This window comes from Leucoraja erinacea, chromosome 3 (assembly GCF_028641065.1).
Source record: "Leucoraja erinacea ecotype New England chromosome 3, Leri_hhj_1, whole genome shotgun sequence".
NCBI classification, from domain to species: Eukaryota; Metazoa; Chordata; class Chondrichthyes; order Rajiformes; family Rajidae; genus Leucoraja; species Leucoraja erinaceus.
Genome location: NC_073379.1, coordinates 1,086,474 through 1,097,663, shown reverse-complemented (window position 1 = coordinate 1,097,663; position 11,190 = coordinate 1,086,474). Strand labels below are relative to the sequence as shown.

Sequence of the window (11,190 nt, the reverse complement as noted above, 5' to 3'; positions counted from 1 at the left end):
CTGTACGCAGCGTCTTGACGGCATACGTCTAGCGCGTGGCGTTACGCGATGACGTCACCACCCGGCGTGCCGTTGCGTCATGACGTAACCGCCCGATGCCATGCGACGTCCAAATTCAGTAGTCCCGCCTCCTGACCAGCTGATTGGTGAATATGATGTCGGGACCAGCCCCGCACAACTCCAGACGGCTCCGCGGTTGGAAGTGGGACCGGCCCCGCGAGGCCGTACGCCTCAAGCCACCACGTTTGGCCGCACTAGACGCATGCAATCGCATGCTGGTGGGACAGGCCCTTTACTCAGTGGGCCAGGCAGCATCTCTGGAGAAAAAGGATTGGTGAGTATCGGGTTGGGACCCTTCTATGCAGTTGTTTATACAAGGGTTTCTGTGTAAACAATGGTATGCAAAAAATGGGTCCATTACCACGGAAAACAGTAATCGACAGTTCATGCAAAAAGGGTGAATTTAACAAACAGCAGACAGTGGAGCAGCGGTAGAGTTGCTGCCTTACAATGCTTGCAGCGCCAGTGACCCACCCGGGTTTGATCCTGACTACGGGTGCTGTCTGTGTGGAGTTTGTACGTTCTCCCCGTGACCGTGTGGGTTTTCTCCGAGAACTTCTGGTTCCTCCCACACTTCAAAGAAGTACAGGTTTGTTGGTTAATTGGCTTGGTGTATGTGTAAGTTGTCCCTGGTGTGTGTAGGATAGCGTTAATATGCCAGTGCGTGGTCAGGGCGGGCTTGGTGGGCTGAAGGCCTTGTTTCCGTGCTGTATCGCTAAAACTAAAACTAAAACACAGTGAAACGACACTATGCCTGTGTGCTGGAGCTTCTGACTTCGGTTCAACTACTGCCTCTCAGTTGTCTTGGTCTTAGTTTAGTTTATTGTCACGTGTACCGAGGTACAGTGAAAAGCTTTTGTTGCTCACTAACCAGCTAGCGGAAAGACAATACATGATTACAATCGAGCCATTTGTAGTGTCCCTGTTGCCTCACTGTCAGCTTAGTGGCCTAATTATTGATCTGAGCTTTGTATTCCATTTCCGACATATAATTTGCCATCATTTTGTATATTCTGCATCTGAAAATTGGCCTTTGTTGTTCTTTGCTGTTTGTCAAATCCCCTGTAAAGATGAACACTCGGGATGTGACGGATGGAGTCGGCAGCAGTTAAACTGAGGAAAGTTGCTTCACACAATCAGTGAGTGGAAAATTAATTTTCCGATTCTAATTTAACAAAAATGCAACAGAGGCTAATGCTTTCCTCTCCAAAAGCAAGGCATCTCTCGCATGTGAGCAATTTTGGGCCCCGTATCAGAAGAAGGATGTGCTGGCTCTGGAGTGGGTCCAGAGAAGGTTTACAATAATTATCCCAGGAATGAGTGGGTTAACTTACGATGAGTGTTTGACAGCACTGGGCCTGTACTCGCTGGAGTTCAGATGGATGGGGGGGGGGAACCTCATTGAAACACACAGAATAGTGAAAGGCTTGGATAGAGTGGATGTGGAGAGGATGTTTTCACTAGTGGGAGAGTCTAGGACATAGAGGTCATAGAATAAAAGGACATTCCTTCAGGAAGGAGATGAGGAGGAATTTCTTTAGTCAAAGGGTGGTGATTCTGTGGAATTATTTGTCAAGTCAATATATTATTTTGAAGGCAGAGTAATGCCCCTGTCCCACTTAGGAAACCTGAACGGAAACCTCTGGAGACTTTGCACCCCACCCAAGGTTTCCGTGCGGTTCCCAGAGGTTTCAGGTGGTTGCCGGAGGTTGCAGGTAGTGGAAGCAGAAAGGGAGACTGACAAAAACCTCCGGGAACCACACGGAAACCTTGGGTGGGGCACAAAGTCTCCAGAGGTTTCCGTTCAGGTTTCCTAAGTGGGACAGGGGCAATAGATTCTTCATTAGTACGGGTGTCAGTGGTTAAGGGGAGAATGGGGTTAGGAGGGAGAGATAGATCAGACATGATAGAATGGCGGAGTTGACTTGATGGGCCGAATGGCCTGATTCAGCTCCTATCACTTCAGAATTTATGTCTTCCACTGGCCTTTCCATGGAGAAAGCCACCGCTATCCAAAAATCTCCTCAAAATTTGCCAACTGCTTCATTTGTTCAACCTGAACAGAGTGTCTCCTCAACAGAATCTTTTTACATTTTACGTCTGTTGGCTTTTGACTGTTGGGAGCTGCTGGTATTAGAGGCTTAGCAGCCGGGGAATTGGTGTTGTTGGGCCCAATGTCAGGAACGGGACGGTGGGAGTTGACGTTCAAAGGCGGGAGGTAGCCAGGTCTGGTTTGTGAAATGTGGTCCAGGAGCAATGTCCCAGATCCTCGCCTCTCCATGATGCCGGGGTGCCTCTTCCCACCAGCGCTCAGTGAACCGATCCGCAGGTTGTCCAGTGAATTTCTGGAACTGCTCGCCGCTGATAAAGGGGAAGAGACCGTTTTCTTCCTCTCCAGGAAACCTTTGCCTTCGTCAGTCGGCATTTGTTTTAAACTGATTGTGAGCTGCGAGTCGGAACTATAATGATCGACGCCCATGTTCCTCTTCTGGACAATGCTCCGTAAACTCGAAACAGAAATTGACGGTAATGCGTCTGGATCCTGGTCCACAGGAATTGTGTTGCAGCGACATAGACTGGAGGGAAGAGACTGAGAGTGGATTTCTTCACAGAACTTCCGTGAGGCAGTTAAAGCAGTGGCTTGATCCAAGGACCTTAATAAAGCTGCGGTGTCTTTCACTTCAATGCTTTGGTGTCTGGTGAAGAGTCGCTTGGGTAGAGACAGACCATTGATTTTGAGAGAAAGTCCTTCTTCCATGGTCAGGTTACGCACTTCCTCTTGAAAGGAAGATGTTTTATGCTGAGATAAGAGTGAAGGAGGAATAGTCAGCCAAGGTTCGGAGTGCAACCTTTGCAGGTGAGGTAATTTGGCTCCTGGTCGCGATGGGCTGCAGTTCCTGGTGGGAGAAGTTGGTTCTGATGAACCTTTATCATTGACGAGATTAATTGGGTCTCTGAAAGAGAAAACATGCTTCTCCTTGACTACGCCCTGCGTGAGGACAGGCGATGATGTTTTAAGCTCAATTTCTGAGGGTGAGGTGCAAGGGGCCGGTGAGTTTTGATCTTCATTCTCTTTAGGAGGAGGTACATTTAGATACTGCTTGGTAATCTGCCTCCCAGAGGGCGACTTGTCCTTCGTGATAATGATGACTTCCTTTCCTCTTGCCTTGCAAGCATCCAGGAGAATCTGAAGGGTTTCCTTGTCATCAGAGTTGACGGCGTAAACCAGGGCGGAGCTACCCACACGGTCCTCCAGACTCGGGTCAGCCCCGCTGCTCAGCAACAAAGCGACGACCTCGACACCAGCCCGCTCCACGCACGCGTGCATCAGTGCAGTCTTCCCCGACTTGTCTTGGATATTGGGATCGGCGTGGTTTTCCAACAGGTATCTCACCATTTTCGCCCTGCCAATGCTCTGTTGGTCCACGTGCTGTGTCTTGCAAGCGATCATTAGCGGAGTCTCTCCTCGATCATTGCTCTCGTTAATGTAAGCCCCGCCTTCTAACAGCAGCCTGGTGAGGCGCAGTCTGCTCAGGTAGACGGCCTTTAACAGGGAGTTGCCATCCGTGCGCACCTGCGTGGCTTTGTTCATGGTCCAGGAGTCGCTCACAGATTGATCTTCTCCCAGTTGTGCTTCTGCAATAATAAAGGAGAAAATATTTGAACACAACAATTTCACAAATCGCCTCGGACAATTCTACAAATTCCCCTCTGCAATAATTCTTGACCGTCGAGGACTGGAGTATCAGCCATCTGCTACTCAACTGCTACCCATCTGACAGTCAGCAGAAGAAAATAAAGCAGTAATCACCACATTTTTATATGCGAAAAGAAAGAAAAAATATTAAAATAAAATAAATATATTATGAGAGGCATAGGAAGGGGAGATATTGTAATATAAGGGTGAAGCAGGCTTTTCACAGAGATGTCTGCTAGCAGGCTTGGTTAGAAAAGTAATTGGATTCTTGGGAAAATGGTTGGGCTGATTTCGAAGAACCAGTAAATCATGGGGCCCACTTCAAAGACATCTACCAAATACATCAGATAAACTTTCCTTTCTTGGAAGTATCTGAAACCAGCTCGGTGCCTGATGAAATAAATAATCCATGTGCTTTCGGTGCTAAGAAGAACGGTTCGTTTTAAAAACATCGTCAACCTTTGTCTGTAGATTAGGGTAGAAATGAGGGCTTATTAATTATTTTAGAGCACGCTGTCGGAGACCTGACTGAACTACACCTACGGGGGGAGATCGAGAGAGAGAGACTTCACCTTCAAGATTCAAGAGATTCAAGAGAGTTTATTGTCATGTGTCCCAGATAGGACAATGACATTCTTGCTTTGCTTCAGCACAACAGAATATTGCAGGCATGAATACAGAACAGATCAGTGTGTCCATATAACATTATATAAATATATACACACATGAATAAATAAATAGATAAAGTGCAAATAAACAGATAATGTGCTATTGATGTTCAGAGTTTTGTTTGAGGAGTTTAATAGCCTGATGGCTGTGGGGAAGTAGCTATTCCTGAACCTGGTTGTTGCAGTCTTCAGGCTCCTGTACCTTCTACCTGAAGGTAGCGGGGAGATGAGTGTGTGGTCAGGATGGTGTGGGTCCTTGATGATGCTGCTAGCCTTTTACTATTAGCTGTTGATCCTGTCAGATTTAACTCTTCTTCTTCTTCTTCTTGCGTATGGCGTGCACAGCCTAACGTTGTAGGACAACTTGTTCTATTTGATCTTATTTAATTGTGCACACCGGGTTGATTGCATTCGTCGAAACAGGGCGGACCACGTGAAGGTTGCAATCTCCCACCCCCCAGATTTAACAAGGGCACAAGATCGCCGGCAATTATTTTTGATTATTTTTTCCTGTATTTTACTATAATAAAGATAGTTGTTTGTAACCTAAATGTTTTTTCACCATTCATTGATCCGAATCCTCAAAACTGCTCGTATGTAATAAGGGGAAAAGTCAGAATCTTTATCTCGGGTGGAAAATGCAAAGTCTAGAGGGTCATGGCTTTAGGCTGAGTGGGGTCTAGTTCAAAGGAGATGTGCATGACACGTCTCTTACACAGTAAGTCTTTGGTGGGTCCCTGGAATGTGCTGCCAAGGGTGGAGGCAGATACAATAGTGGCATTTAAGAGGCTTTTGGATAAGCACATGGATATGCAAAGAATGGATCATGTGCAGGCAGAGCGGATTAGTTTAACCTGGCATCATGTTCGGCACAGACACTGTGGGCCGAAGGCCTGTTCCTGTGCTATATTGTTCAATGTTCTATGTTGAAAGAAAATGATTTTTAATAGACGAAGATGTTAGTTTCCCCAATGATTTCCATCCTCTGGTAATAGTTTAGTTTAGAGATACAGAGCGGAAACAGGCCCTTCAGCCCACGAGTCCGCGCTGACCAGCGATCCCCATTCACTAACACTATCCTACACACACTCAGAACAATTTATAATTTCACCAAAGCCAATTAACCGATAAACCTGTATGCCTTTAGAGTGAGGGAGGAAACCGGAGTACCCGGCGAAAACCCACGCAGGTCATGGGGAGAACGTACAAACTTTGTACATACAACCCTGGTGTCTGGCGCTGTAATGCCCCTGTCCCACTTAGGAAACCTGAACGGAAACCTCTGGAGACTTTGCGCCACACCCAAGGTTTCCGTGCGGTTCCCGGAGGTTGCAGGTGGTTGCCGGAGGTTGCAGGTAATGGAAGCAGGTAGGGAGACTGACAAAAACCTCCGGGAACCACACGGAAACCTTGGGTGGGGCGTAAAGTCTCCAGAGGTTTCCGTTCAGGTTTCTTAAGTGGGACAGGGGCATAAGGCAGCAACTCTACCGCTGCGCCACCGTGCCGCCACAATGAAATTTGCCTCCAATGCCATCCGGCAATGGGAACCCTTCACTCGGTTAAATGTATATCCTCATGGCATTTTTGGTGTAGTTTGTTTTATTGACACAGCGCAGAAACTGGTCCTTTGGCCCACTGAGTCTGCAACTCTGCCATTGCCCTGCCATGATCTTTTGGCAATCACCCTAAATATGCTTCTTCTGGTTCAGATCCTTTCCACCAATGGGGACAATTTGTTGATTCCACTGTGGTGGATGTTTATGTTAAATTTTATTTTATGTGGCTGTGCGCATTGTTGCTTTTCACTTAAGGGCCTGTCCCACTGTGGCGACCTAATTCACGAGTTTAGAAGAGTTTGCCCTCAACTCATACTCGCATCATGGGCGACACGAGGTCCTAGGAGGTCTTTGTAACTCTCCTTCATGTTCGAGAGAAGTCTCCGCGCATTCGAGGCCTCAGCTAGGTCGCGGCGTTTTTTTCAAAGATCGCCATGGAAAAAATTGATATTTTTTTACTCGTAGGTTTAGTCGAGGTAGGTCGTAATGCTATTGTAGGTAGTCGAACGCAATCAAAGGTAATCAAAGGTGTCGAAGGTAAAACTCGTTGAGATAAAAAAGGTAAGTAAACCGACCGGTAATGTTAAACTTAAAAGTTGTCTGGGTTCTTAAAAGTGTCTCCACTCCTTCTACCTCCCTTCTCCCCCCTTCTCTGCCCTTACCCCCTCCGCGCTCTCTAAAGGGCTTACCGTAACTGTGCCAGCCATCTTTTACCTTCCTGTTCATCACGGGTGTGAATTTCAGACAGTGCTCCCCCGCTTTCCCTGGCCCCCATCTTCGCAACGTGTGTGTGTGTGTGTGTGTGTGTGTGTGTGTGTACATGCAGAGGGTCGATCCAGCTCGTGGTTTCATCGCTGACGGTCGATCCAGCTCAAGGTTTTTCAGGTGAGTGCCCTCGAGCTTGAAGGTCGAAGACAGTCGCTGAAAAGTGGAGTTAGTGGGACAGGCCCTTTAGTATGGCTGTATGGTAACTCAAATTTCACTGTACCTTAATTGGTCAAGTGATAATAAGCGCGAACTTGAACTTGAATCTTTCTACACTGTTTAGACTCCATGTTATGTTGACTACATCTATCACGTCAATATCTTTCCTCTAATAATGTTAATCAGCCACTCTGTACACTCCCTATAATTTAAAGCCTTCAATCCTGGACATTTTCCTATCAATCGATTTTGTGCCATTGCCAAGGTCCCTCTAAAAATCAGCAGGTAGGACAGCATCCAAAACTCCAGGTGTGGATAGACCAGTATTTTATAGTTTTGTGTAGTTTATCTTTGTCATGTGTACCGAGGTATAATGAAAACTTTTTTGTTGCATGCTATCCATCCATCAGTGGAAAGACTATATACATGATTACAATCAAGCCGTCCACAGTGCATAGATACAGGAAAAAGGGACAACATTTGGTGCAAAATAAAGTCCAATTTAAAGGTTTTCAATGAGGTGAATGGGAGGTCAGGTCCATTCTCTAGCTGGTGTGAGGACGGTTCAGTTGCCTGATAACACACCTATACCTTTTGCCCGATGGGAGAAGAAGTGTGACTCATCCTTGATTATTCTGTTGGCTTTGCCGAAGCAGCATGAAGTGTAAATGGAGTCGGTGGAAGGGAGGTTGGTTAGTGTGATGGTCTGGGCTGCGTCCACAATTCGCTGCAATTTCTTGGGGTCGTGGATGGAGCTGTTCCCAAAGCAAGCTATGATGCATGCTGATTAAATGCTTTCTTTTTCTTTTCTTTTTTTCTTTGTATTTTTATTAGAAGCAATGTACAGTAGTATAAACCGCTGCATACGACAAAATGCATTTAATATGCATCTTCTATTTTAAATTAAAAAAGAAAGAAGTAAAACAAGAGAGAAAGAGCGAGAAAGAGAGAAAGTGAAAAATAGTGATGTGTAAACCCCTAGACTAACAGATACGAGTGAACAGGTAAAAGCCTATAGAAGAGAACAACCCAAATTAATAAAGAAAAAGAAAAAATGGACCCTTACGTGTTGATATACCTGCTTCATTTCTCTCTTCACCCATCACCCTGTTCGTGAATCGGTTTAATTCCAGAGTTGTGTTGCACCAGACTATACTTGTAATGAATCAATGAAAGGAGAACATGTCTATAAAAATTGCTCTGATTGATAAAATACTTTCAACCATCAGTGTGTGTGTGTACTGCTTTACTTCCTGAGGTCAATCATAACCTTCTTTGTCTTGCTGACATTGAGGGAGAGGTTGTTATGGAGGTATGTCAGAACTGTCTCCCTTTGTTCTCAAAACCATTATTTAAGAAGCTTATGTATGCTCATTACATTATTTTTTCCAAACGGCCCTGGCACTTCAAAGACTATGTACATATAATCCTCATTATTTCTGCACCTCCTTCAGAACTGTATCCATCACTACATGCATCATTTCACCTTGGTAAATGTTATCCCAATATCATGTTATGATTATTACACAAAGCTTGCAGCTATAATGTTCATGTGCTTGTTCCAGTCACTGCAAATTTCACTGACCTTTCTCATATTTGCCTTCCAGTCTGATTAAATTGTGTTTCATTCATTGATGATGTAAAATCATTTCAACTCCCAGCTTCAATAATGGTTATAAAAGCAAATAGAAAAGATAATGGCTTACCACCATAAAGTGTGTTGCTGAGTCACACTTATCAAGTTTGATTTTTTTTCTTGTGTCTATTTAACTTAAATTGGTTTCAGTTGGCTTATTGATTGGTCGATGGTCGGTATTTCTGAAAAATAAAAAGAACACAAGTCAAGTCTATTATCATATGCACATATGGTGATGTACAGGTACAATGAAAACCTTGCTCACATCACATCCCAGGCACACAGACTCAGATGCACACAAAAACATAAATGATACATAAATTACATGTAAATTCCACAAGATAGAGAAAAGAAAAAAAACTGCAAAAAGCAAGACATCAGTGCAAAATACAATTCAAAAAGAGTCAAGAGTCGATATTGTTTTAATGTCATATGTCCCGATACGGAACAATGGAATTCTTACTTGCAGTGGCACAACAGATAAGTAAACGTATTACTCTGTAAACACCATAATAAAGAACAAAAATGTTCAGTATGTTAAAAACGAAGCAATAATCGTGCAAAGACCAAACAATGCGTCCAAATCTATCTAGTTTGAAGCTTGGAGGTTGTGGTGTTTAATAGCCCGATGGTTATTAAGAAGAAGCTGTTCCTGAACCTGGACGTTACAGTTCTCAGGCTCCTGTAACCTCTTCCCGATGGCATGAGTGAAATGAGAACATTTGCCAGGGTGGTGTGGGTCTCTGATGATGCTGGCTGCCTTTTTGAGGCAGTGACTCCCGTAGATCCCTTCGATGGTGGGGAGGTCAGTACCTATGGTAGACTGAGCACCGTTCACCACCTTTGCAATCCTATTCACTTCTGGGCGTTTGGGTTGCTGAATCACCCAGTAAATAAGTTCTATACTGTAGTAAGCCAATTGTAGCACAAAAGGTGATTTGTTGTATTACTGAGCGAGGTAGGATTAGGATTTTTTCGGGTCGGGTTAAGAACACGATCGTTGCAGGAAAGTAGCTGTTCCTCAATCTGATGGAGTGGGACATCAGCCTTCTGTAGCTCCTGCTTGATGGGAGCAGTGAGAAGAGGGCATGGCTGGGGATGACAGATCCCGCCTTCTTGTGGCACTGCCTCATGTAGATGCTTTCAATGGTGGGGGAGGCATCTCAGCATCTCTTCCGGTCTTGTGCGTAGGAATTCCGGTGGTCATGATCAAACCAGTCAGGATATTTTCGACAGTGCATCTGCAGCCATTTGTCAGGGTGTTTGGTGATATGCCAAATCTCTTTAAACATCTAAGGCAGTAGAGGCCGTCAGTAAGGAGAGCCGTCAGTGAGGAGGGCCATTGGAGAGTGAGGGGGAACATGGGTGAATGTGGAGGGCCGTAGGAGAGCGCATGCCTGCTGGCGGTCGGTTGAGGACGTGCCGCCGAGAACAAAGAGGGGGAGGGAAGTGGAGGGTGGGGGGGGGGGCGAGAAGGAAGAGGGACTATCAGGACAATACTGAATACTATATCCTGCACCTGTACATTGCAAATGGCTGGATTGTAATCAGGCATCGTCTTTCCGCTGACTGCTTGGCACGCAACAAAAGCTTTTCACTGTACATTTATCCACGTGACAATAAACTAAAGTAAACTAAACTTTTGTAACATTCTCGGCGCCCTATTTGTGGCGACTCTTTGCATATCGTGTATTGTATGCAAAACAAAGAATTTCCCTGTACCAGGTAAATGTGACAATAAATGTGAAATAATTTAGAAATACAGCGCGGAAACAGGCCCTCCAGCCCACTGAGTCTGCGTTTGTTTTTTTAAAAGAAAGACTTTTGTTGTGTCAAGTTTGAACAGGGACAGGTTGGGCAGAACTTGAATCGTTTTCGCTGGAGCGTCGGAGGTTGAGGGGAGACCTGATAGAAGTGTATAGGAATTGCAGACACTGGGCAGAGATAGGGTAGACAGTCAGAAGCATTTTCACAGGATGTAAATGTTCAAGACTTGGGGGGAGTTTTCCAACACGAGGGCTCACAGCTATAAAGTGAGAGGGTGAAAGTTTAAAGAAGATGTGTGGAACAAGTGTTTTACAACCAGTGTTGGTGGGTGCCTGGAACGCGCTGCTGGGGATAGTGGAAGAGGCAGATACGATAGTGGCGTTTAAACAGGCATTCGGAAAGACACATGGAGATGTAGGGAATGAAAGGCTATGGATCACGTGCAGGCAGAGGAGAGTAGTTGAACTCTGATGAAAGCGTTGTGTTCTGTACACGAGGGGCATTGATAAAGTGAATGGTTGTAGTCTTTTCCCCAGGGTAGAGGATTCTAAAACTAGATGGCTTTTGGATAGGCACATGGATATTGAAAGCATCCAGAGAACCCGCCTCCACCGCCCTCTGAGGCAGAGAATTCCACAGACGCACCACTCTCTGTGAGAAAAAGTGTTTCCTCGTCTCCCTTCTAAATGGCTTACTCCTTATTCTTAAACTGTGGCCCCTGGTTCTGGACTCCCCAATAAATCGGCCCTGGATACTCTCCAGAGCAATTGCACCCTTTCTACAATGTGCCATAGTCTTACAGCATGGAAACAGGCCCTTCATCCCAACTTGTTCATGCAAACCAAGATGCCCAATCTAAACTAGTCCCATTGAGCCCCATAT

At 45.3% G+C, this 11,190-nt stretch overlaps 1 protein-coding gene across 1 annotated transcript; it reads right to left on the bottom strand.

The window, feature by feature from the left end:
- Window positions 1–1,764: 1,764 nt before the first annotated feature.
- Window positions 1,765–4,081, bottom strand: ankrd34bb (ankyrin repeat domain 34Bb). Its single transcript, XM_055630584.1, has one exon. It carries the CDS (start codon window positions 3,650–3,652, stop codon window positions 2,069–2,071), a length of 1,584 nt encoding a protein of 527 aa, XP_055486559.1. The 5' UTR covers window positions 3,653–4,081; the 3' UTR covers window positions 1,765–2,068.
- Window positions 4,082–11,190: the final 7,109 nt, after the last annotated feature.

Excerpts from the sequence above, each read along its gene's own strand:
- ankrd34bb (XM_055630584.1), bottom strand. The coding sequence starts at position 3,652 with ATGAACAAAGCCACGCAGGTGCGCACGGATGGCAACTCCCTGTTAAAG.